At 40.7% G+C, this 27,896-nt stretch overlaps 2 protein-coding genes across 4 annotated transcripts in view; one reads left to right on the forward strand and one right to left on the reverse strand.

Moving 5' to 3' along the window:
* LOC311289246 (membrane-spanning 4-domains subfamily A member 8-like) overlaps positions 1-27,896 on the forward strand; it is a 450,268-nt gene that overhangs the window by 335,766 nt on the left and 86,606 nt on the right. The window lies entirely within an intron of this gene.
* LOC311289238 (membrane-spanning 4-domains subfamily A member 15-like) lies at positions 7,269-27,513 on the reverse strand. Of its 3 annotated transcripts, XM_084407078.1 has the most exons (8): positions 24,226-25,251; positions 23,935-24,042; positions 23,768-23,842; positions 15,688-15,816; positions 14,857-14,973; positions 13,219-13,281; positions 12,922-13,009; positions 7,269-10,088 (listed from the first exon to the last, which is right to left on the reverse strand). In XM_084407078.1, the coding sequence occupies exons 1-7, from the start codon at positions 24,439-24,441 to the stop codon at positions 12,950-12,952; spliced, it is 768 nt and encodes a 255-aa protein (XP_084263204.1). In that variant the 5' UTR covers positions 24,442-25,251; the 3' UTR covers positions 7,269-10,088; positions 12,922-12,949. The 3 variants fall into 3 exon arrangements, with proteins under 3 accessions (XP_084263204.1, XP_084263203.1, XP_084263202.1); XM_084407077.1 differs by lacking the exon at positions 7,269-10,088 and adding an exon at positions 26,220-27,513 and having other exon boundaries at positions 10,113-13,281; positions 24,226-24,412; XM_084407076.1 differs by lacking the exon at positions 7,269-10,088 and having other exon boundaries at positions 10,113-13,281.

Here is a 27,896-nt window from a genome sequence, read left to right on the forward strand (position 1 = left end):
TTGTGAGGGTTGTGGTCGTCTCTGCCTGCTTGTGAGGTTTGTATTTCTTATGGTTGAGGTTCCCGGCTGTTCATCCATACTAGCACCTGCTGGCTGGTCTTGAAGAGAAGTAGTGGGCCTGCTTTTGGAGGAGGTCTCTTCCAAACCCAGAGGTGTGGAGTGAATGGTGCCAGGTGGTGCAGTACCGATCCCCGATGACCCAAATAACTCATCCATTAGCTGGTGGTTGGGGTTTCAAATGTACAATGAAAATGACCAATGTTTCAGTCTTGTAAGACATGACAATGTTAATTCAGAAACGTAAAAGTAATAAATCAGTCTTAAACTTACTGTATAGTACTCCCAGGTGATCTACCCCTCCCCAGTTGCATGGCGTCTGTCTTTTACTCTCTTATAAGTGGTTAACATGTTTGCTAGTTTTGTTGTAGTTGTAGCCCTTTTGTGAGAATGAGTTTTGTCATTTTTTTATAGAAAGCCATTTTTTTCCTAAAGTAGAGTTGCTGATGAGTTTTTGTAAGGTCCAGTAGAAATAATGTAATTTTATGTGTTATTTCTGTAAAATGGAAGGGTTAGGGAGAGAAATAAATTAACACTACAAAACAAAGAAAATAATGTAATTTAACCACAGCATTGACATTTATCTTCCTTACAGTATTTGATGCAATACCTTCTGATTCATGCCTGTCTGACTGGAAGGAGGGGGATGAAGGTTGAATGGATGCTGAAGGGTTTCCACACACTGCACCAGGTTGCAGAGTGGCAGGCGGTGGGTCCTTGACAGTGGAGGTAAGTAGTACAGGGGGTCTAGTGGTAGTAATGGGGCACTGGCTGGTTGATGGTGGTTTCACAAAACTGAGGTTTAGGGGTGCCGGCGACCTAGTGGAGGTAATGGGACAAGGAATAGGAGTTGGAGGAGCTTTGCAGCACAAGCTGGGCCACTGATAAGAGCTGTTTGGAGAGAAGATTGTAGATGTGGTCATTGTCACTCTAGAAATATTTCCAGTATATTCTTGTTCATTAAGTAAATGTGTATCTTGTTTGTTTCAACAGCTGATACTTTCTCCATGACAGAAGAAAGGAACATTTGATCTGGGGAAATAAATGATAAATAAAACACTTGCACAAATCATTGGTGACTTGTAATTATTCCACAGTTCTGCGGATTACTTACCATTTTGCATCCTTTCAGCAATGTCCTTGGAAACCGTTAGCATGACAACATTACCTTTGCTGTCTGCCACATTAATGGTTACGTTGTCCATTTTGTTGTGTGTTACACAGAGTAATGCAGGTTCTTTATATATCCTAAGGAACCATGGGACCATAGCCAACACCTGTTCCATTCATTATAACTTATAGTTAGCAACAAATGCAACTACCCTTTTAAGTCAACTTTCAGTTTTGGCTCAACATTAATTAGCAGTGATTTCCATTGGTTTTATGATTTAGTGAACTTAATGAACTTAAGAACTTTATGTATTTACACACTTTTGAGATGTGTGTGTATAAGTGGTGTTTTGGAAGGGTGTCTAGAGAACATATTGGATATATACTTTAGCAGTTTGACATGGGTGTTTCTGCTAATTGTTGTGGGATCTGTGAATTCTAATAGGTGTTCCGAACGTACATACACACTCCCAGACACATATGCACGCACACACACACATAAACGTCTAAAGCGCAAAGGACGGAAAGGACGCAAGAATGACCATACATGGGAAACGGAGCTGTCATCACAAGATCCAGCTGATGCAAAAGACTGTTAATGTCGCAAGACTTTGGTTGTGAACGGCCAAGTATGCAGCTCAGTCAGCTCAGTCATGAGACTGAGTTCCTCTGGAAAAACCCGAACTGTATTGAAACAATGTAACCCAGTTCCGTATAAATATGACTGCATTTTATTGTTAGAGGCTGCATTTTTGATTTTGATGTCGAATGCATACCTAGAGAGGAATCAAACCTCTTCTAGTATTATCCTGGCTGAATTTCTTTTTGGTTTGAACTGCTCTGCTGTATTGATGTAACTTGGTAAACCTCGGATGAGAACAAGTTCATATTTACTCGAATTGCTTGAACTGCTGATAAGGTAATTCGTTTTTGTAATATTCACTCATACAGGACTGCCCTGTTGAGGCTGAATAAGCTGAAGTTTTATATCCTGTAACATTTTCTTTTTGATTTGCTACAAGTATTGATTTTTGTATTAACAGTGTTTTAATCTTTTGTATAAATAAATTTTTATTTCTAAAGACAATCACTGTGAAGTCTTACTTCAGCTTTTACAAACAGTTCTAATAGCAATAGACAGAGCAATACATTAATCCTTTATCATCGAAGATATACAAGGGTTCCAAGAGCGATTCAGCTGGAAGGTAAGCATGCTTTTAATTCATATGTCTTGTTAGTAATGTTTATTATTGTCTCCTTGGGAGTGTAGGGACTACACTTAGATTTACTGGTATAAATGATAACAAGCAAGTTGAGGGAATAATTTCCTATTCTGACCTGACAGCAAAAGATCACCTAGACACATTGATACTAGGGGTTAATCAGGAACGTGAGAGCAATACCAGATCTCACCACATAATACAAAATGATAAAAGTAATCTATAAAAAAAATACAATTTCCTGGAGGGTATGTGTTTTTCTTTAAGAAGGTTTCAGCAACAGGATTTACAGTACCCTCCAGCTGAGCTCTTTTTAACATTTGAGACAAAACACCATTCATTTTCATATAGGCCTACAGAAAAGCACAATTCTGTTTTATTTATATTGTGATTTAGACCAACTCTTTGAAATTGAACAGAATGTTGTCCTGTTGTTAAGTTGAAGATGCAGCAAGTTGTTAGCAGTTTGTTAACCACATGCAGGTGAAGTATGAACACAGCAAAAGAAACTAGAGAATATGAAGAAACCATATGAACAAATGGAGGAACATAATGTATTATGTATTATTTGTATAGGAGCATACAATTATGACAACATTAGATTTTGAGTTATTCTTAACAAATGCTCATTTGAATAGGTTATGCAGCGGAATACTGTAAAAGGTCTGTATCAAAAAGAAAGTCATACAAAATAAACATACACAAAACCTATATTAACAATATGAAACAAATAATAAAGTAAATACAATAAAATGTATTGAACTGTTTTAAAAGTCCATTATTGAGAATTTCTGGAACGGAAGCCATCACAATAAACTTGAAACGCATGTCATCTGTGTCGTCAATGTATCTGGCCAATCGTGGATCAGTTGTGTCGTCATCAGAACCTGTGCAGCCGCTCTTGAGAAGCTTCGCTGGCTGAGTTCTCCGGCTGCTCTCGAATCGCTCTCGCGGTACTTTAACGGCATACGTCACAGTCATGTGGCGTCGGCGCTGCATCAAGTCGGACAAAATTTCTAACCGGCATGCACTGCTTCAAGTCAGCCGCCGCTCGGTCTGCACAGAGCTGCATGAAGTCGAACAAACCTAACGGAAGCTCATGGCAGGATCACATGAGGGCAAGGGAATCACATGACAAGACAGGAAACATGACTGACATGAAACATGAACCCAAAGCATTACATAAACTCTGCAGGACGTAATTCTTTGAATTCAGTTTTGGGTTGCTTCTAGAGGGTGTGCCATTGTCCTGCGCAGAATCTGCTTGTTTCTGTTTTTGACTACTGTAAATAAACTCTGACCATTTATCACTGGAAAATAACAGATCCAATCCTGAGATCCAGAAAGAAAAGAAACGAGACTTAATCAGGGTAGACTGCTCTTTGTGCTACTCTAATCTTTAACTTTGTTTTTCAACCCCTAAACAGGAAGCCTGCTGAAGGACACACAGAGGACTGAGACTTTAGGGAATTTCATGAATAATTGTAATATTTGCTTTTACTTTGCAAGTTTTAAACATTCATTTATATCAGCCATATGCGTTTATTTATTATCTTTAAAGAGAAAAAGAGTGAGTTTCACTGATGATTAGGCAGCATTGTTGATGTAAAAATTGTGAAGCAGTATCTTGAATAGTATTTTTTACTCACAAGTGACTGTACTCACAAATTTGTATTTACTATTTGATCCAGTGATTACATTCGTGTCCTCTTTTTAATGAAAAAATACATACATTTAAAAACAGCGTTTTCGTTTAAAAACGCTCTCCGTCCACACTCGCATTTTCTTTTGAAAAACTCCTGAAAACGCTGAATACACCGTACAGCACATGCGTAAAAGCTCACAAAAGCTCACTGAGATGATACAGATGGAAAAGTAAATAATAAAGTTATTGTGCAATTCTTATTTTATTTAGCAAAATATCTCAGCATTCACTGATGCGCTCAGTCACCATTATATGTTTGGTCTAAAGCGAGACTGCTCTCATGTTTTACTGAAGAACAGCAAATGCAAGTACATTTTCTGTCGTCTTTGCAGGACTGTGATATGAAGAGTGTGTAAAGTAACATATTTTAGCAACAGTGTGAAAGTGAATCGTACATAACAGGCACAATACTGGTATAAACATGAATATGCGTCACATGACTAAACTTACGTCAATGTTTAAAAAAAACTCAGTTTTGACAGTCCACACTACAACGCGAAAACTGTGTTTTCAAATTAATTCACTTTGGAGAACATTTTTTATTAATAAAAATGTGTCTCAGTGTGGACAGAAGGACAAAACAAAGAGAAAAATATGCTTTTTTTTTTTTAACACTGTTATTTATCAAAAATGTAGTTTAAACAGCTTTTAAAAGATGCCACACGTATTAGTGTGTACAAGTCCTGAATCACTGGAAGAACCCGTGAGATTAATTAACTTAATGTTGTAATTTAATAATAAAAATAAATTAACCGGTTTTTCCCATGAACACTCAGTGTTAATTGTTCATTTATTCTAAGACATGTATAAGACTATTAACTGATCCAAATATTGATAATCAATTATAACAAGTTATTAAGTGTGCTTGCTGAAAGCAAGTGACAGTATTTTTAACGGTTATTGTTGTGAATATTACATATACTATTTTTGATGATTATAATTTACCTCAGTGAATGCAGCCAGCTTAGCTAGTTTGTGAAGTAAAGTGATTTTATTTTAGGTAGTTGTAAAATAGTGCAATATAATTGTAAATATATAAAAAATAAAATATGAATGTAGTCCTATATATATTTATGTTATATGATAATCTGCGCGACTCCGTCGTTGTTAAGAAGGTTTCATCCAATCAGAGAGTCTTTTAATGAATGACGTCAGTCAGTGCCTAGTCAGTAAGAGACGAACGAAATATGAATGCTCCGATGCAGAAGATTAATATCTCATCTTTCCTTCAGTAGTGGTCTTATGTGAGCGAGTTAATGACAAGAATGTAAGTTGTTTATTTCCTTTTATCTTGTGATGTTATATATGCGTTTTAAGCAAATTTGTGTACTTTGAGTTATCACGAGCTCGTTTTGCTCACCATCGCGGCAGCTCGCGCTAGCGCCTAAGCGCCAATAAAGTTCATCCTTTATGTTTAATATAAGTAATGCATGAGTACTTTCATAGTGTGAGATATATCTCTGGATGGTGATTTATAAGGTTATTTGCCTATATTTGTGTAAATATTGTGTTATGTGCTGTTTCCTATATCGGGTGTATATGTTACTGCCTGTAATGAAACTATAATGGCGTCTCACATAACAACTAACTCCATGTGCGTCCCTTGAACGCCACCTTGTGGATTATCTAGGAACTGCAATGACTTTAATAATGTAGCCAGTTCTATTGCCTTGGTGAATGTTATTGATTTAGCTGTATATCTAATATTATTGTTATTCTTTATTATTTTCAGACCACTTACAGTTACCACTCACTGTTACTATTCAACCTGAATCAAGAGTAAACTACAAACTCTGCTTCAAACTCTGAGTCGTATGTGTTCTTACCGACACACCAGTGCGGATACAAATCCACCTACTCCAGTAAAATACAGTCCTTAATTAATCCTCCAAACTAGGGGTGGGCGGTACACCGGTGTCATAGTCATCACCGGTGTGACATTGCGCCACGACATGGATTTTCTAATACCGTCAATACCGTAATAAATCAATTATGTTCCTTGAACGGCTGCATTTACATCAATAATATCTAATTCTAAATAATAGGGCTGACTTCTAATAGTCGAGGATTCGACGATTCGATTCGGAGAGGTCTGATTCGACTATGAACCTCAAACCTTTGGTTTGAAATGTGCTGGGGACAGAGACGCATTCGCATTTTCAGAAGGGCTGGGTACATTTTTATTTATTTTTTCGCTTTCGCGCAGGTCATGTTTTGAAAGACGATGTCCTGTAGCTTACTAATGTAAATAAATAAAAATGTATTCAAAAATCTGCTTCACATTTTCAGCAGGGCTGCGGAGCGGCTGTGGGTTGACTCCACACGGTTCTCATGTGCGTTAAAAAGCTTTACGTGGTTTAATGTAAACAACGATTACCAAATTTCCCTCTCATATTGCTCCTCATAACCACTGAAAATGGTAAAAAAAATCGAACCCGGAGTCCAATTATTATGGACGTTATCTGATATTAAGCGTTTCTGCTTCACATTTTCAGCAGGGCTGCGGAGCGGCTGTGAGTTGACTCCACGCGGTTCTCATGTGCGAGTTGACTCCACGCGGTTCTCATGTGCGTTAAAAAGCTTTACGTGGTTTAATGTACCTAAACAACGATCACCAAATTTCTCATATTGCTCCTCATGTTTATGAAATATTATAATATATGTGTGATGTGTTTTAGCTCTTTTGTTTGAAATGGAAAAAATCTAGCTGCTATCTAAAAAAAAAGAAAAAAAAAAAGGTTCGACTATCAATCGACTACGGCAAAATCTAACGAATCAGATTCGACTATGAAAATCCTTAGTCGAAAACAGCCCTAGTTATTACACTGCTAATTTTTGTTTTGTTGTACACTGTTAAGTAAGATCTTTAGGTTTTTTGCAAAATAAATGTTGAGAATGCATAATACTCTCCCATGTCTCTTTTTGATAAGGATACCTACCATTTACTTATTATATTATAAAAATATTAACTTTATTCACATACTAAAGAGAGACAGGACAGGCTACTCCTCCCAAAATGTACCAAAAAAAAGTTATACCGTGATATTATACCGTCACCGTTCAAAAGATGAAAAATACCGTGATATTAATTTTAGGTCATATCGCCCACCCCTACTCCAAACAGTCGTTGACTTTATTTGATGACATTTGCAGGGCGTTTCAAATGAGCGGTTATTGTCAGTCAAGTCCACTTCAACTGATATACCGTGCTCAGGGGGTAGGGGAGCAGTGAACACTGCATATGGACCCTGTCGAATGGAACGCACATTAGATGTGTAAAAACAAGTGGAAAGCGCGCCGCTGTCTCCTTTCGCACTTACTCTCCTGTGGCGTCTGTCGTTGCTATGCAAGTTATGCAACCATGAACTGCGCTCTCCATGATGACAAGGAAGTATCAGCAAAAGATTAATAGATTTCTAGCCCTTGCATTAGCTTTACTACTAGATATATTTATGGAAATGAAAAATAATAAGGCGCCCTGTACAGCTATGATCAGCTGTTCGGCCGAGCATTCAATGTTGTTACGCTGCAAGCTGATGGTTCGTTGCTGCCGCGCTCTATCACTCGCACACCATAAAGAGCAAATTGTTTTTTAATGTTTCAATTTCGTGATTAAAATGACATAATTTGGAAGCGGATAATTTCTTCACAAACAGCTCATTATGACTCAATGTTAGAATGCTGCACCTACACTCGATAGTGTGAATAAGATCAGCGCAACGCAGACCACTGCATTGACAGCGTGAAACATATGATCTGTCTACGGCCAGGGCTCAGCGGAAGACAGAAAATGCCGGTCCAGCGCTGATTGAGGAATTAAATTCGAAAATAAAATCTTTTTTCTCGCATCTGTGAATTTATTTTTTAATCATTTGTTCTGAGATGAAGCGAATATATTTGTGCGGGAATTTCTCGCACTATAAAAGCTAACCTTGCGTAAATGGTTTAAATTATGCGCAATCCCCACATTCCCGCACCGAAATTCAAGCCCTGAATTGGCAGCGAGATGTGTAACTCTAGCATATGGCGCATATGTCATATAAAGTTAGTCAAGGCCAAACAGCGTTATCCATGTTGTTGCGATTGCATCGCTAGAATAAGCTAATAGTGAAACTGATAGCGTTTTTCATTTAATTACAATATGAGGACTGACGGTAGGCTATAAAAATCAGCGTTTTTGTGTAGGTGATGACAATCATCTTGACGGCAGCAATCAAAGCATTGCGGTAGACCTTAATTTGAGATAGTAAATTTGTTCCTAATCAAAGGGAACACTAAACCACAGAACAGCTGGGCGAGTTTTGTATTGGCTTATTGGATACAGTAAATGAAGACTGTCAACTTCTTTTCAATACTATTTCATCACCCAAAACACTCCCACTCTCTGCTGTACAGTATATTCATAACCAATTATTTCAAAACCAACAACCAAGCCACATAAACAATGCCATTGGCACTAGTCTACATTGCAGACATGTCTCTTAATGCACATAACTTTTCACCTTTTTGCACAATCTTGAAAAAAGTACTATTGTTGAAATTCTCAGATCAAGCAAACTTCAACGCACCCTTATCCACTTCCTGCTCACGTTAGTGAACCGCACCCGAGCAAGCACACTTTGCAGTTCCTCCGGAAATGCATTCTAGTTGATTATTAATATTTCATAGAGCTAATTTGCAACATAATCTTAATTACACAAACATACAGCAAGGTTCTTGAGCTTTACTTCTAGAAAATAAAGAACAAGGAATGTGCATCAGGTGTGTTTTGCTTTTTTATGTTTTTAATTTAGTTATGAAGCCACTGTGTAGCGACAATGGCCTTCTTGTCACTTAGAGGTGTTGTAGGATTATTTCTGACACGTAAGATCCAAACAAAGACGCTTCTATTCCAGTAATGCATTTATCCCTTTATTTGTCACAGTTCCAATGCCAAAACACATTATAATCCACAAGTTAGCATGTCCACATACGATCCTGACGTGGTCAAAATGTTTTGCTTTCCTCATTAGTTGCACCTGACTTCACTTGCTCTCTGGCTCCCTATATACCTATTAAACCCACACTCCACCCAGTGTCCAACAGTGGAACTACAACAAATTATAAATAGAGCTTAATGGCTCTTACACACTGTATACCTTAACGTTACATATTATATTGTAATATAATACTATAATATATTGTGTAGGCAATTAGCTTACTTCGCTGTAAATAGAAAAGCCTGACAATATCACAGCTAAATACCTTTAAGTATTGTGGTTTTCCACCATGTTTCTCACTGACATGCACACAACTCGTTCAGATCGAGGCTTAAAGAAAATCCTGAGCTTCCCACTCGTATTTACAACATTGTGGTGGCATTTATGTGCGTTCAACTCATAAATACAATCTTTATGACCTGACTTGAATGCACCAATAGTCACCATTGTATATTTGGTCTGAAACACAACTGCTCTGATATTTTATTGCAGGACAGCAAATGTGAGTGAATTTTCTGTCATCTTTGCAGGACTGTGATTTGAAGAGTGTGCAAAGTAACATATTTTAGCAACAGTGTGAAAGTGAATAATACGTAACAGGCACAATACCGGTACAACAACACAAAATCTATTGGTACAATTTGCGTCACATGACTAAAATTCATCCTCATCGTTTTCAAATACCTCCGTTTTGACAGTCCACACTGCGTTTTCAAATTTATCCACTTTGGAGAACGTTTTCAAAAAGTTTTGTTTTCATTAATAAAAACACATCTCAGTGTGGGCGAAGGCCAAACCGGAGAGAAAAAGATGTGTGTTTAGACTAAAACGTATTAGTGTGGACAAAACCTGAATCACTGGAAGAACCTGCGTGTCCTGTGAAAGCATCAAACCCAACAGCAGGACCACAGCTCTGTCCACTTTTTAAGATTCACATTTAGGATCAGCACATTCACTGTATTGTGGGGGAACATCTGCAGGATTGTGATTCACGGAGGAGTCGCTCGCCAGAGTTACCTGCAAGAAAAACAGGTATGCCATCAGCTTTAATGCTTATTTACTGATCATTCTAATCAATTCTTGCACATAATACTTTATATGTTTTGGGTATTTTAACTAGTGGAGGTCAACTCTGTTATTGATATAAACTCTGTTACCATCAATGACTACGTTTACATGCAGCCAATAACCCGTTCAAAACCGGAATATTAGCAATAACCCGGTCGCGCACGGCCATGTAAACACCGGCAAAAACCCGAATATGCTCATATCCCAGTTTTTAAAAACCCGGATATGATCCCTGGGGTACCCCTTTTCTAACCCGAATATTTGGTCATGTAAACGCGTATCGGCATATCCCCATCAAAAGGAACATTGATTTGTGTTCTGCGCATGTTCTATTCGCAAGGAATCTTGGTCTTTTGAGGAGAGACGGCGCATACAGAAACCCGCGTGCAGTATACCGGAAGTAAACAAGAAGTAGAGGTTAACATGGCGAGACGCAGCACAGCACCACACTTTTGGAGCGAGGAGGAAAGCGCAAACAAAGGCGATCGCTATCTGCCCCGAACTATTCATTATCCGCGTGCTGCTGCTGTTGTTGTTGTCTTTGGATACAGGAAGAAGAATTGGAAATGACGCATATTGCGTCTTAAGGTTGTCCGTACGTCCTGACGCTAACCGTGTGTCGCCGTTTACATCGGGATATTGCCAATTGATTACAAATTCCATGTATACAGGAGTAACTCTCTCTGCTCACGCATGTAAACGGGTTATTCTGAATGTTTCAGAAACCCAAATAGTGACCTTAACCCGACCATAACCCGAATATTGAAAGCTTGTAAACGTAGTCAATGTCAGCTCTGTTTGTTTAAGGTTTTGCTTTAAAAATGATAATGAATCATTGTTAACAAATTGATTAGAAGCTGATTAGCATAACAAGTATTCTTACTACGTGACATTTTAAAGGATTTCATTCATTTTTAAAGCTGTTTAGAGAAATTGCACACCATCTTGGCAACTTTTCATTTATTTCATTTCAATTAATATATTGATATTTTTACTCCAAAACAAAAAAGTATCTTGTCTTATTAGGTTTAAAGTTGAATTAATGGATGAGGAGACAAAAGTTATCTTAAGAAAGACAGGGTTTTGAATTGTGTTACATTTGTTAATTGTATGTTTTTGACCCAATTTGTCTATAACAGAGTTGACAGATGTTTCTGTTAGTACATTGATTTTCAGAATCAATATTTTAAATCTTACAATCTTAAGACTAGCAAATATCGAAAATATTAAATTTAAAGCGTGTTCTATGAAAAGAAATGTTTAACCCTCTGGGGTCCTTCGGGTCCAAATGGACCCGAAGCGTTTAAATAAAAAAATGTTAAAAATCATAGCTTCATTGGAATGGTCCGAGATTTGGTGACTTTGTTGGTACTTGGTATATGAACACCCAAAAAAATTGGGGACAGGATTTGAATAGTCTAAGTGGTTGTAAAAAAAATTGTCACACTCAGGACCTTCGGGTCCAAATGGACCCGCCATAGGAAATGAATGGGAAATTGGCAAAAATGTGAAAATGCAGAGTTTTTTTGTGCGTACAATCTACAAATCAGCCACGATCCAGAAAAAAAGCACACAACAGTGAAGGGGTTAATCTATAAAACATCAAGAGTGCAAAACAGACACATCCACACACACACACACACAAACACACTTTTATACACATACACACTAATAAATTCAGATTACAAAAATCTGTTTTGAATTTTTAAAAATCACAGCTTCATCGGAATTTTCCGAAACTTGGTGACTTTTATGGTATTAGGTATGTGAACACACAAAAATGGGGTCATGTTCCAAGCACGTCACACTTCTGCTCTTTGGTCAAAAATTACCCCCATAGGAAATGAATGGGAAATTGTCAAAAATATGAAAACACAGAATTTTTTTGTGCATACAATCAACAAATCAGCCAGGATGCAGAAAAAAAGGACTCAACGGTGAAGGGGTGAATCTCTAAAACATCAAGAGTACAAAAAAACACACACACACACACACACATTTTTTTAATAAAAAAAAAAAAAAATATATATATATATATAAAAAATGTCTATTATATTCAATGGGAAAAAATGGGTCATAATTATTGAATAAATATTCATTAAATCATAAAATTATCTCAAAACACCAAAAAAGAAAAGAAAAAATATTATAAAAAACAAGTAAAAAAAAAAAAAAAGATTTTTTATATATATATATTAATCCCGCCCTCCGGGTCCATTTGGACCCGAAGGTCCTGAGTGTGACTGTTAAACGAAGGACCCCAGAGGGTTAACAGAAAAAAAAAAATCCTATTTTTGTTTTCTTTCTCTACTTGAAAAATACCCGCAATCCTTGAATGGGTCATATGAATAAAATCAACACTAATCCAAATAATGGATCATGGATTTTTTAAAACCATTTTCACTAGTTCACACTTACAAATAAGTCAGATAGAATAAATGCGTATTTGGCGTGCTGTCCGAGGAGAGGGCTCCGGGCTCGGTATTCGGCCCGAACCCAGAGTACTCTCCCCGTATTCCTGGCTGTGAAAGAACAAGCCAAGGGTGAGGAGTCGGGGTGGTGGAGGGATGCTGAAACTGTCAAGGAAGTTAGGTGAGTTGACAGAGTGAATATATATATATGCTTCCTCTCATGCTGATAGGGTAGACATGGTAATTGTTTGATGAGATGATTGATAGATTGGTTGATTGATTGATTATTTGAACGTGCTCCTCCCGAACTTTGTTTATAAAACATCATTTACACAAAGTCCCATTAGACTGGTGCTACAAGCTTCTCTTACCTCTGATTTGTTAAGATCACGGGAGTGATTAGGCCCAAACGCACCAAGGAAAATCAGCACAACAATCAACTTGGTGAACATGCTGCACCTTTGGAAAAATGCACATGTAATTCTTACATCTTATTGCACAACTTCCTAGTGTAGTATAAATTCAATAACATTTGCAGACAGTTCTAGTATTACAGGTTTATAGACAGCACTGTATTTCAAATGGAAAAAGTAAAAGACAAAAATCCTGCTAAAATGTTTTGGTGTGGAAACTGGAAACAGTGAGATTGAAAAACAAGCTTCTCTTACCTCTGATGAATTGGGTCTAAAGGCATAGGACTGTGGAATAGCAACATGGTAACTTGGAAGCACCTTCGGAAAAATACACATGTTGCGTTTTATACCTTCTTACTGCAATATAAATTTAATAACATTGGATGACAGTTCTAGTATTACAGGTTTATAGACAACACTATTTCAAATGGAAAAAGGAAAAGACAAAAATCTTGCTAAAATATGTTGGTGTCGAAACTTGTGCAGATTAGTGTTGCACGGTGTACCGATACTTCAAAAGTATCGCGATACTCGGAAATTAAAAACGTCACGATACCTAAATTTATCAGTATCGATACATAAAAAAAAAAAAAAAAAAAAAAACGTCTCCCTATGGACGTCTGTGTTTTTTTTCCTGATGCACGCAGCAAAGAACCTGCCACTGTCAGTGTCATGTGACAAAACACTACAGCGAGATGGCTGCATGTGCGAGCACAAGTGGTCCACGACTCGTAGAAAAAGATGACGCGAGGAGTGACATATGGAAGTACGTTGCCTACCTTGCTCTGTTGCACGGTGCACCGATACTTCAAAAGTAAATCGGAAATTAAAAACGTCTCGATTCCTTAATTTATTATTATCGATACTAATAAGAATGACCGCGTTCCAGATTTGTAAGGCCGGCGACACACTGGCTGCGTGTCGTGTCCGTTTTTATTTCGGCTCCCATGTTAACTGCCTGCGTGACGTACGTGTCTGGGCGCAGCTCGAGACGCGCGGAAAACGCGTTCATGCTAGAAATAGAACCAACGCCTATTCTTCACGCGACACGCAAGCATGTTGGAAGCGTTCCCAGGCAAAATAGAATAGGAAAAGATGTTTCTATGTCATTTTGACACGAATACATATTAATAAATGACATTTTGATGTTTGAAAGTTTTGACATAAATACAATATAAATGTAATTTAAAAAAATATATTATCGATTTTCAAATATTGCACCTCTCAATACAGAACGATTTATTCTGTAGCCTACACTGCCGACGTTGTCTTTGCTGCTATATATTTGTTTAACATGAAGTATAGGCCTTCCACAACTCTCTCCCCACGTCAAATATATCACCAATGAGGCTTATCATATGTTACCAATATTAAACATTGTTTAATATAATCGCTGTTCATATTTTGATTCAAAGTTCAGAATAAAGATGAAGCTCTTATGTTTCTTATGATAAATGAGATAATGCTGCTAAATTTATAAAAAAAAATTTACCTTGAATGTCATTGCTCTAATTTATTTTTTATATTTTTATATTTCATATTTTGTTCAAATGTTTAATATGTTCATATGTTCATTTATTAGTGTGTTATATGATTAGAATGTTGTCCCGGTTTTAAAATAAAGCACAGCAATGATATTTGAGCGTGTTTCTCCCTTTTCAGGAAAAGTATCGAAAAAGTATCGAAATCGCAATACTTGACTTGGTATCGGTATCGAAACAATAATTTTGGTATCGTGACAACACTAGTGCAGATTATTGAAAACAATAGAAATTGAAAAACTACCTGTCTTTCTGTCAATCTGCAATGTCCTAGCAACCACCCAGAAAACCCTAGCAACTGCTTAGCAACCATAGCGGCCACTCAGCTTCTAGCCCTGAACGCATCACTCACCGGTAGAGAACAGCAGTAGGCGTTGACTTTACAGGCAAATGATAACAGAACGTTGGAGACAATAAACTCAAGGATAGTGAATACCAAGGACACACAACGGATCCCCCGGAAGACGGTCTGAGAAAACATTAGCACAAATTTCAATAAAATAAATGATAGTTGCTCACTCATACGCTGGCTGCAAGTGCAGAAGAACAATCCTTGAGGTTCATATGGTAATATAACAAATCAAACTAAACGTATAATGTCAAAGCCTTCTTGCATGGTAAACAGGGCTTGACGTTAACTTTTTTTCTCACTAGCCACTGTGTCGAGTGGTTTTCAGAAGTTACAAGCCACTCAGCGTTTTCACGGGCTATTTTTTTTACTAGTGGGTGCAACTACACTATAGTTAATGTATGTAAGTAAGGATAGCAAAATAAAGTAAATGTGACATTCTTCATCCAAAAACTCTTCATACAGTGACTACCAGTAAAATGTATAAAAAATTACCAAAAATTATTCAAAAACTTTGATCTGACCATGTTTTGCTTTAGTGTTTTTTCTTTAATTGCTAATGTGACCTTTTTACACACAGACTGAACAAAATCAAGCATAATTTAATTTATTATTTCAGATGACTTTTTAAAAGACTACAATTGAAAAATGTATATATGAAATTCAGTCTGCCGAAGTGTCTAGCAGGAGTGACTGTAACACGCCACTGCTGAAATACACACGCATTAGGTGGGTGTTAATATCAAGCCGTGATTTATCAGTAACATTAAGAGGTCTATGAAATTCTTCTATTAAAAGCAAGTAAAACTGTGAGTAGAAAAGTTGTTAACATACCTGGTAATTATAACAGTCATATCTATAGCAGTAAGGGTTATATCCTATAGAAAACTCCAATGAAAGGAGAATAATGGAAATGCCTGCAGTTAAAGCACTTAAGATGTTCATTCCAAGTGAAGCTTTCACCTATAGGCAGAAAAACAAGTTCATAAGTTAGAAAGCACTTTACCCAGTGTGTTAAAGCAGATCATGAAACAATATATATGGTAGGGCTGAACGATTTTTGGAAGATAATCTAATTGCGATTTAGTTTTACCAATATTGCGATTGCGATTTAATATGTGATTATTTTAAGCTCTTTATCTTTTCTATTATTCAACAAAAACAAGCAATAAATCTTTAGCCACCTCATGAGCCGATCAAAAAAATCTTCTTTAATTTCAGTATTTAAGAGTAGGCTTGGCGTGTTCATCTCTTTTGAAATGATAAGATGTGGTTTGTCCTGTCTGTTTAATAACTTAAGATATAACTGACTGTGTCACATTTTGAGATGCAAGACAAGTACATTTAACCACGTAGACGAGTCGCTCACAGCCGCATGCTCAAACACTTTTCGCAAAGCGCACGCAAGTATTTGAAATTGAAAGCAGCTTCTGTCGGTGATTTTCATATTTTTAATATATAAGCCAACTGCAATCCAAGACATATGATGCCTTCGTAGAGCATTTGTAAGTAAAATACCGGCGGGCGAGACCGCGCACTACAAGAGTAACATCACGCAGACCGTCTCTCATATCTTGTGCAATGAAGCACGCGAATGTCCTTGTAATTCACTTAAACTTTTCAAAACTTTATTAAAGATTATTTCTCATACGGTTCGAGTGGTGTCGTGTGTGTGTGTGTGTGTGTGTGTGTGTGTGTGTGTGACAGGAATTAGAAGCAAGCAGAATACGGTTGTTTGTAAAGCACACGCGTCTTCACATATCTGTGTTTAAAACTAAGCTCAGACATAAATCTGAAATGATCTTAATCGATACAGATTCGTTGGAGAGAATCTATAACAAAATATCACATAAATGAAACATAAACTGTTATTTCCTGTAGCCTGGCCTATATGCGTAGCGTGCCAAGTTGATGCTTCATCTGCAATACAGACTGGCTTACTCTCGCGTGTCACGTGACCAGACTGTAATCGCAGCTTTGCAGTTAAAAAAATTGCATTTCATCATATCGCGATATTATCTCAAATGCAATTAATCGTTCAGCCCTAATATATGGAGCACTATAAAAAATAACAATAATAAAGTTGCAGGTTGCAATTATAAGGCCCAAGTACAAATGACTCATGAAGACAGTACAATTATACAATGGCAATTTCTCTCTTCAAATATAATAAGAGTCTAAGAATTTCAAATATAATACGGGTGTCTGTGTGTGGAACTATTCTTCTATGTACTATTTTACAATAGACAAATAATATTGCCTCTTCATTTTAATAGAATAGCAATACATTCATTTATATCTGGCAACTTGACATGTTCCCTTTCGTCCTGGGAACTCCAACGTGTCGTCGGGGAGTTCCCTGACGAATTGGGATCACGCTAGGGAGCCAATTGCCTTCGAGAGAATAAAAACAAGCTAATGAATATTGGCATGCAAGATTTGCATTCCGCGACCCGCCTACTAGCGCGGGCATAAAAGGCGGAAGTAAACATTGCGCAATGCCTTTCGCTTCGGAGGCTCCAGTGTGTCTGTGTGAGCTGCCGTGTTTGCCTGAAGAGGAATTATTGGAGAGAAGAGAAGAAGATCCTCTGTCGCTGGTGTGACGGCGCTTCGAGCGATCACCGCGTCCTGCTGCCGGTCGAGTCCTTTAAAAAAAAAAAAAAAAAAGGCCGTTTTCACGGCTGGTATTGGGTGAGTGCAGCACACGGGCTTGCAGTTTCCCCGTTGTGTCTGCCGCGGTGTTCCCTTGGCGCTTCGGCGCGTATTGAGTATTCTTCTCTTTCTCTTTCTCTCTCTCTTTCTATTTTCTTTCCTTTTCTAAAAGAGCAGCACGGGCGTTTCGCGTCCTTTTCAGGATGTCGTTTCACCCGTGTGTTTCTGGATGCGGTCGACTTCTCCCTCATGAAGATGGTCATAAACACTGCCTCTCGTGTTTGGGCTTAGGGCACGCTGAGGCAGCGTTTGTGAATGAGTTATGTTCCCATTGCGGGAACATGACTCTGGCGATGCTGCGTTCAAGACTGCGAACCCTGAAACATGGGGGAGTCCCTTCAGAGAATCCCCGATCTAGTTCGTCTGCCGGTTCAGTTCGGCAGGCGACTACTTCGGTGATTCCTGCTGGTGAGCGTATGAGGATTACAGTGACGAATGCTCCGACTGGTGAAAGATCCTCTCGGGCTTCTCACTCCTCTAGTAGCTCGTTGCCATTGGTTGTCCCGGCGGAGCTTCCGGGGCCGTCTCGTGCGGTCCCGGTTGTTTCCTTCGGGGCGCCGCCTGAGGATCAGATGTCGATCGCGGCATCGGAGGAAGAGCGGTCATCCTCTGGTGATGACTCAGCGGGTCTACCCCCTTCGGGTGTGGTGGCTGCGGTTGAGCCAGATCCAGAAATGGCCGCTATGCTCGAAAGGGCGGCCGCGAATGTCGGGCTTGTGTGGAACCCTCCACCGGGTCCCGAACATTCGCGGCTGGATGATTGGTGTCTCGGAGGGGGCCGTGCTGTTGCCCCGCGGCCCGCTCCAGTACCATTCTTCCCTGAAGTGCATGAGGAGTTGAGGAAGTTTTGGCTGTCCCCTCTGGCGACCAGGCGTAGGCAACCTCGCTCCTCCTTCCTCACCACCCTTGACGGCGGGGCGGCGCACGGGTACGAGGGAATCCCCCCAGTGGAGCGGTCGGTTGCGATGCAGCTGTGTCCAAAGACCGCTTCCGCTTGGCGGGGTGCCCCTTCACTCCCCTCCCGCGCCTGTAAGTTTTCCTCTGGTTTGACCAGGGATGCTTACATGGCGTGTGGAGACGCCGCCTCCGCCCTGCATGCCATGGCGTTGCTCCAAGTCCATCAGGCTAAAGCACTCCATGACTTGCAGGCGGGTGGTACCGACCCAGCCCTGCTGCAGGAGCTGCGTGCGGCGACGGACTTCGCCCTCCGGGCGACGAAAGTCACCGCACGTTCGGTGGGTCGGGCGATGTCCACCTTGGTGGTCCAGGAGCGCCACCTGTGGCTTACCCTTGCGGATATGCGCGATTTTGGGAAGAACAAACTTCTCAACTTCCCCATATCCCAAGGCGGCCTCTTCGGCGACGCGGTGGAGAGCTTTGCCCAAGAGTTCTCCGCCGCTCAGAAGCAGTCTGAGGCAATACGTCATGTCCTGCACAGGAAACGGGCTGCTGCTGGCCCGTCTACTGTTGCCGTAGAGCCTCCGGCTGCTTCCCGTCGCCGAGGGCGTCCTCTTGCGTCAGCTCCTCCTTCAGGGCAGCAGTCTAACCCTGGAGGCCGGAAGTCTGGTCGCAAGAGGACGGCCCAGCCCGCTCAGGCGCCCCCGGCCCCTTCCCGTAAAAAGAAGGGAGGGAAGCGTTCCTGAGACGGGCGACCTGAGGGAGGTTCGGGCTACTGCTCTTTGGGAGGGTGCCTCTGCACACCTCCTTCCCCCGGGGGAGGGCCGGGCGGAGAATTTTTTGTTCCCTTTTGTTTCTGTTCTGCCGCTGACCACGCGGTCAGCGGTACCCAAAGTTTCAGTAAAAGAGCAGTTTCTACCTCCTCCTTCAGGTCATCCACGGTCGAGGCTGGTGGGCACACAGTCTCCTCCACCCAAGAGGGCCAGAATGGCAGTGGATGCCGTCTTCGAGCTGCATCGCTCCCGTTCCCCTCTTCCCAGTCTGCGGATAGCAGCGACGTAGCCTCTGGCGCATCGCTCCTGTCTGCAGTTGGGCCCGGAGGCGCAGAGACCAGTTTACGAGGAGGCAGGGCCTCGTTCCTCGTCTCTTCCCCTCCCCTCGCCACTGGGCAACCCGCAGCAGAATGTCCTAGGGCCTTCTCTGCCGTCTGCCCACCGGGGGAAACAGGTTGGCGTCAAGTTCCATGCCCAGACCCCGCTCTCGGTCGCTACAATGCCTCCGGAGCCGGGTCCCTGTCTTCCCCCTCGCTGCCCCTCCGCGGGTACGCCGGTGGGTCGAGTGGGCTCGTTGGGACGGTTCCTGGAGGCCTGGCTAGAGCTCCCAACTCCGTCCCGATGGCTCATCCGTACCATCCGGTTCGGCTATGCAATTCAATTTGCACACCGGCCTCCCAAGTTCAGGGGCGTCCACTTCACCCGTGTGCGGTCAGTGGATGCCCCTGTCTTGCGGAAAGAGGTCGACGTCCTGCTGGCGAAGGACGCGATCAAGCCGGTCCCTCCTGCCGAGATGAGGTCCGGGTTTTACAGCCCATACTTCATTGTACCCAAGAAAGGCGGTGGGTTACGGCCAATCCTGGACCTGCGAGTTTTGAATCGGGCCCTGCACAAACTCCCGTTCAAAATGCTCACGCAGAAGCGCATTTTCGAATGCATCCGTCCCCAGGATTGGTTTGCAGCGATCGACCTGAAGGACGCGTACTTTCATGTCTCGATTCTTCCTCGACACAGACCGTTTCTACGGTTTGCGTTCGAGGGTCGAGCGTATCAGTACAAAGTCCTACCCTTCGGGCTGGCTCTGTCGCCCCGTGTCTTCACGAAAGTCGCGGAGGCGGCCATTGTTCCCATGAGAGAACAAGGCGTTCGCATTCTCAACTATCTCGACGACTGGCTCATTCTAGCTCACTCGCGAGATGTGTTGTGCGATCACAGGGACATGGTGCTCCGGCACCTCAGTCGGTTGGGGCTTCAGGTCAACTGGGACAAGAGCAAACTCTGCCCCGTGCAGAGGATCTCTTATCTCGGTATGGAACTGGACTCGGTCGCCCAGACTGCGCGCCTCACAGAGGAGCGCGTCCAGTCAGTGCTCACCTGCCTCAAGTCCTTTCGAGGCAGGACAGCGGTTCCACTGAAACAGTTTCAGAGGCTCCTGGGGCATATGGCAGCCGCAGTAACGCCGCTCGGCCTGTTACATATGAGACCGCTTCAGCGCTGGCTTCACGATCGAGTCCCGAGGTGGGCGTGGCAGAGCGGTATGCTCCGGGTCAAAGTTACCCCGCGCTGCCGCCAAACCTTCTTCCCATGGTCGGACCCTGGGTTTCTACGGGCCGGAGTGCCCCTAGTCCAGGTTTCCAGGCATGCTGTGGTGTTCACGGATGCCTCTGCCATGGGTTGGGGGGCCACGTACAAAGGGCATGCAGTCTCAGGTCTGTGGACGGGGCCCCAGCTGCATTGGCACATTAACTGCCTAGAGTTGCAAGCAGTACGTTTAGCTTTGTGTCGCCTCAAGGGGTTTCTCAGACACAAGCATGTACTGGTCCGTACGGACAGCACTGCGACCGTTGCATACATCAACCATCAAGGTGGTCTACGCTCCCGTCGTATGTCGCGACTCGCCTCCCACCTCCTCCTATGGAGTCAGAAGCATCTGAGGTCGCTTCGTGCCGTCCATGTTCCAGGGGAGCTCAACCGTGTGGCAGACGAGCTCTCACGGTTGCCTCCCCTGCCAGGAGAATGGCGACTCCATCCCCAGACGGTCCAGCTGATTTGGAGTGTCTTCGGAGTCGCACAGGCAGACCTGTTTGCCTCTCCAGACACGACCCATTGCCAGTGGTTTTACTCCCTGACCGAGGGGACCCTCGGCACGGACGCCCTGGCTCACAGCTGGCCTCGGGATCTACGCAAGTATGCGTTTCCCCCAGTGATCCTTCTTGCACAGACTCTGTGCAAGGTCAGGGAGGACGAGGAGCAGGTCTTGTTAGTGGCGCCGTATTGGCCCACCAGGACTTGGTTCACGGAACTCATGCTCCTCGCGACAGCCCCTCCTTGGCCGATTCCTCTGAGGAAGGACCTCCTTTCTCAGAGACGGGGCACTCTGTGGCACCCAGAGTGGTTTCCTCTGGAAACTCCATGTCTGGTCCCTGGACGGGACGCGGAGGTTCTAGATGGCCTACCACAGGCAGTGGTAGATACCATCACTTCCGCTAGAGCCCCCTCTACGAGGCGCCTCTATGCGTTGAAGTGGAACCTGTTCGTCGATTGGTGTTCCTCCCGTCAGGAGGACCCCCGAACTTGCCTGATCAGAGTCGTGCTTTCCTTCCTGCAAGATGGGTTGGAGCGAAGGCTGTCTCCCTCCACCCTCAAAGTGTATGTCGCTGCAATAGCAACGCATCACGATGCAGTAGAAGGTAAGTCCTTGGGGAAGCACGACCTGATCATCATATTCCTTAAGGGTGCTAGGAGGTTAAATCCACCTCGTGTTTTGCACTCTGTACCCTCTTGGGACCTAGCTCTGGTTCTTAGAGCTCTTCAAAGTCCTCCTTTTGAGCCCTTGTCAACAGTTGAGTTGAATACCCTGTCCATTAAGACAGCGCTCCTGTTGGCATTGGCTTCTTTTAAGAGGGTCGGGGATCTGCAGGCTTTTTCGGTCGACGAATCGTGCCTAGAGTTCGGGCCAGGCCTTTCTCATGTTGTGTTGAGACCCCGGCTCGGATATGTGCCCAAGGTTCCTACCACTCCCTTCGTGGACCAGGTAGTGAACCTGCAAGCGCTGCCCCAGGAGGAGGCAGACCCAGCCCTTGCTTTTCTCTGTCCCGTCCGCGCCCTGCGGGTTTATATTGACAGAACGCAAAGCTTCAGAACCTCAGATCAGCTCTTTGTCTGTTACGGAGGCCAGCAGAAGGGGAAGGCTGTCTCCAAGCAGAGGTTAGCTCACTGGTTAGTGGATGCTATCACCCGAGCATATGAGTCTCTGGGTGAGCCTTGTCCCCCCAGGTTGCGGGCTCACTCTACTAGAGGTGTTGCCGCTCCCGGAACAGCAGTGTGATTCCTAGCTAGCTCCCGCAACTTATTTAAGAAACTGCTGCAGGGTAGCTTAGCTGGGCGCTGGAAGGGGCCAGCACCATGGCGTTTTACTTGGGATCCCAATTCGTCAGGGAACTCCCCGACGACACGTTGGAGTTCCCAGGACGAAAGGGAACGTCTCGGTTACATATGTAACCCTCATTCCCTGAGTACAGGGAACGGAGACGTGTCGTCCCGTCGCCATGTTGCTGTACCTTTGCGGAGGACTGGACACTGTTCGGCTCCTCAGCGAAAAGCATTGCGCAATGTTTACTTCCGCCTTTTATGCCCGCGCTAGTAGGCGGGTCGCGGAATGCAAATCTTGCATGCCAATATTCATTGGCTTGTTTTTATTCTCTCGAAGGCAATTGGCTCCCTAGCGTGATCCCAATTCGTCAGGGAACTCCCCGACGACACGTCTCCGTTCCCTGTACATATGTAACCGAGACGTTTTCTATATCATGTAAAACTAAAGGTAATTTGGAGATCACCGATTTCTTTGCAAACTGATTAGATTTTGATTAGACTTCATTGATCTTTATGAGAATATAATGGATTTTATGCATAGTCAATCAAATTAACCATTTACAGAGCATCCGGAAAGTATTCATGGGATTTTTTTGTTTTTCTATTTTTAATAAATTTGCAAAGATTTCAAGCTAACTTCTTTCACGTTGTCATTATGGGGTATTACTAGTAGAATTTTGTGGAAAATAATGAATTTAATCTATTTTGGAATAAGGCTGTAACATAACAAAATGTGGAAAAAGTGAAGTGTTATGAATGTTTGTTGGTGTTTTCATATCATCCACATATAACACTTTTAATGTTTTTGAAAGATGTCTCTTATGCTCATTAGGCCTGCATGTATTTGCTCAAAAATACAGTAATATTGTGAAATATTATTACAATTTAAAATGATAGTTTTCTATTTGAATATACTTTAAAATATAATTATTTCTGTGATGCAAAGCTGAATTTTTATCAGCCATTACTCCGGTCTTCAGTGTCACATGATCCTTCAGAAATCATTACTTCCGTTCAAAAGTTTTGGGTTCAGTAATATTTTCTTTTCTTTTCTTTCTTTTTTTAAAAAGAAATTAATACTTTTTTGGCCAGTTTGTTTAGTCTTACATTAAATAAAGTTTGTACTTGAACCCCTGAAAATAACAATGATGTGCGCATACCAAACACAAACTGGAGGAGGCTTTGCCATGGTGTTTATTTTCTGCAGTAATGCAGAGTGATCCTGTGATAATGTACTGAGAGGAGAGAGAAAGGATTCTTCTGTTAGAATATTTAGCTTGTGTTAGAAAAGACTGAACTGTACTTAAGTTGTATATTGTTTGCTTACGATGAGAGATCCCCAATAAGGAATACCAAACAAGACAAAGGTGGAATATGCATCGACTGTAGCCACTCCCAGCAGGAAAATCAGCAGACCGATCATTATCTGGACAATCTGAGGAAGACCAGAAAACAGGCTCTTATAGCAGGGGAATAGTGACTCACAGTTATTAGCTGAGCAGGGTTGCCAGATCTGCACAACAGTTTGATAATGTTTGTACTACTGCTTTTTTGGATTGTTTCCGTACCTTTCCTCCTTCACATGTATAAAAATAAATGTTATTGAAAGATTTCTCACTCCAAGTGCTTTTGGTTGGCCTGTCAGGAAAGCCTGAAGTCCTTGAGGAGCTGAAGCTGTCTGTGGCACATTAACAGTCACTGGAGCCGTTTGTCCTGGGGCCTGAAACTGGATGACCAGCGTTGACGAGTTTGTGGGAATGGGAATGACGGTAGTAGACATTCTTCTTTCTGAATCTGAAATCGACCTGTACAAAAACAAGACATGTAAAAACATGTGAAGAATAAGAATATACAGTGCATTCACAGCGCTTCACTTTTTCCACATTTTGTTATGTTACAGCCTTATTCCAAAATTCTGTATTCTAATTCTGTATTTTTATTGTAATTAATAAACTTGCAAAGATTTCAAACAAACTTCTTTCACGTTGCTCATTATTATTTGTAGAATTTTGAGGAAAATAATTAATTTAATCCATTTTGGAATAAAGCTGTAACATAACAAAATGTGGAAAAGGTGAAGCACTGTAAATACTTTCTGGATGCACTGTAAAATAGATTTTCATAAATAATCTTACCAGTGTAAATGTTAAAGCAATAATATCTTAGTAAAAACCTTAAACCTTTTTTTTAAATATATTACAGACAAGCAGTAATTTATCAATTTGCAACAATAATATTTCATTCTCATTAGGTGTATTCAGGCCTTTAATTTGAAATAGCGATGAACATGAAAAATCATGAAATACTGAGAGAAAAAGGTCTGAAAATGTTTTAAATATAAAGAAAAAAAAATGTATTCTCGATTTGTGATGTGGTGCGAGCTATAATTATAATTTTTTATGCCTTTCTTCAAGGTTGAATTCAAATAAAATACTGCCAGATTACTTCTGAATAGGATGTCTACTTCATAAACTGTATGAAAATGATGGAAATATATGGTTCAGATCATTCAAACCATATATGGAAATGGAGGCGCCCTTATATGGTCAGTAATAGAGCTTGGATGTCATCTAGTGAAAAAGTGTGTTACTGCGCACAAACAAAATCTTACTGAAAACTATTTGAGATATCAACCTAAAATTTGTAACATAACTTAATAACATAACTTAATTTGTAACATAACATTTCTTGCAGTTTTAGAGTAAAACAAGACCAACCATAGGTCTATATTCCAGCATTCTTGAATTTCAACCATTCAGGTTTGGATAGTGATGTTCATGTCTATGCGGAAAAAAGGGTTAAATCACCAATCAGTTTGTTTCAGGGTTTATAAGCCAAACTATGTTATGAAAGATGTAACAGAATGATTTGATATACCATTTTGCTTTATGTGGTGTGTGTGTGTGTGTGTGTGTGTGTGTGTGTGTGTGTGTGTGTGTGTGTGTGTGTGTGTGTGTGTGAAATGGCCATAAACAGGTTTTCCCATTATATTCCATATAGGCCTATCTATACACTGTATGTTGCATATTAATGTGTTTAATGAAAAAATAAGAGTAATAATGGGAGTAATAATTGGAAAGATTTTCGTAATAATATCTAGGCCTACTATTTATTTAATATATAATTTATTTCCTATTCACTTGTTGTGTCTCCCAGAATGAGTAGGCTAATAAACATTAAGTCCTGGTGTCCAGTGGACATGTATGAAATCGCTGTCCTGTAACATAAAGTCATATTTTGATTTGAAACCCCATAACATTATGAAATCTTAACATCAATCACATCCACACGTGGGTCTCGTATTATTTTAATATTTGAAGGCATGCTTTTGTGCAAATGATATCTGTATTGCAGAAAATGTGCAGTCATGCGGAGACCCGCCCTAAACATGTCCACAATAATGACTGCTGGAGACAGAGCTTCTGAGAGGAATGTTATATACATAGAGGAAATATTACAATATTTACTATCAAAGTCTAATTAAAAGTATACTTTTCCGTCTCAGTATGTTTAGTTTCGGTCTCGATTTGAAGCGTTTTCATCTCGGTGCATCACTAACTCAGTACTCTGTTAATAACGACCAGACAACACAAACTGTACATGAACGAGTACCTGGACGAGTCCAATCTTGATCGAAGTTCTTGTGTGTGTTCTGTGTCGTCGTGGAAGAAGCCGATCTCGACCTTCACGCGCTGTTTTATACAGACGATAGTAACTCAATTAGAGATGGGTGTGCCGTGAATTAAGGGGCTTTGTGCAAGCTTTCTTTAAAAACATCAGCCCAACACATGATACATTTCTGTAATACTGAAGATGTTACCTATCCATTTGAACAGGAAAAAAAAGTTTATATTATAATGAAATATATGTTACATACACTTTTATGTAAACTGAGCCAAAACACATTTTTTTGGTAATATTTTGGGTGATTGGTACAGCACATCTTTTCATTAATTTAGGGTAGTGTATAAGCATATTTACTGTATTGCACAAGTTAGTTCATACCTTGATATAATTGTATATGCAATTTTGCTTTTCCTGTTAATTATTTAGAGTCATGTTTATTTCTGTTTAACTTTATTTCTCATTGTTTATAAATCCACCCATAATTCATATAGTACAACACATGTAATTGAGGTAAACGAAGGCCAAAAGTAATTAAAAACATTTAAAAATCAAGGAAACAATTTTTTAAAAAATGCTTTAGGACCAAAAATTCTTACAAAACAAATTAGGTAAACTGATCCAAATCTTTTTTGTGGGTGTGGGATGGAATTATTTGGATGAGATGTTGGGTGCCTTCATGATGAATTATCTGTTTGACAAACACATTTAACCTGCACACATCTTTAATGGAAACATGCATATGGTTTATTACTGCAACACAATCAGTAAAAAAATAAAATTTAAAACGAAAAAAAAAACCCTATAATGTTTCTATTTTCAGAATTTGGACGTTTTATTTGAGCAAAATCTAGCTAGTTCATGAATATTTTTGTGGTTGATTAGGGCTTACACAAATAAAGAGGTTGGGAACCACTGATTTAGAGCATAAACAATTGTGTTTGGGTGGACAAAATAAAAACAACCTATTCTGAAAATAGAAACACATTAACAAAATCTTTAAAGATTTTGAATCAGTAGTGCATCATATTTGTGTTTCCATCAAAAGTTTGTACAATATAATAGCTACGACAATTTTAGGATCTTATTATGAAATCAGCAAAAGCTTTTCCTTAGTTCATGTATTTCAGGGTCAACTTCCTGTTTGATTCCTGCCCCGCCCACCTACAGGATGTCACACCAATAAGGGCATCCAATTTTGATTATGTAGTCTCACAGCTAGATAATAAAATAAACTCTCTGTATAGTTATACTGTCCCATTCGACCTTATGCCCCAATCACCCTTAATTCTCCCTATGCATAATGATAGTCGCAACAGGAAAACAATTTTCTGTTATGAAATGATGACATTTATGTGTTATGTCTTGTGTGTGCAGAGTATCTTAACTTTAAATCCTGCAATTTCTGAGAGCAGTAGAGCAGGGTTATTAACTGAAACACAAAAGTTCATAAATATCAAGAGCAGTAGACAAGGAATCTTAAGTTACAGCTTTCAGGATTGAGGTTGCGATATTAAATAATTAGCAAAACTGTCTCATAACGAAAACACATTAATGTTAATGTTTTGTTTTAACTCATTCTTTTCCATACGTTTGCTTGTGTAAACGTATGAATTGGATTTTAATTACAATGCAATACAACACTGAGGTTAAATATCAGGGTTT

This window comes from Rutilus rutilus (assembly GCF_951802725.1).
Source record: "Rutilus rutilus genome assembly, chromosome: 4".
Classification (NCBI taxonomy): Eukaryota; Metazoa; Chordata; class Actinopteri; order Cypriniformes; family Leuciscidae; genus Rutilus; species Rutilus rutilus.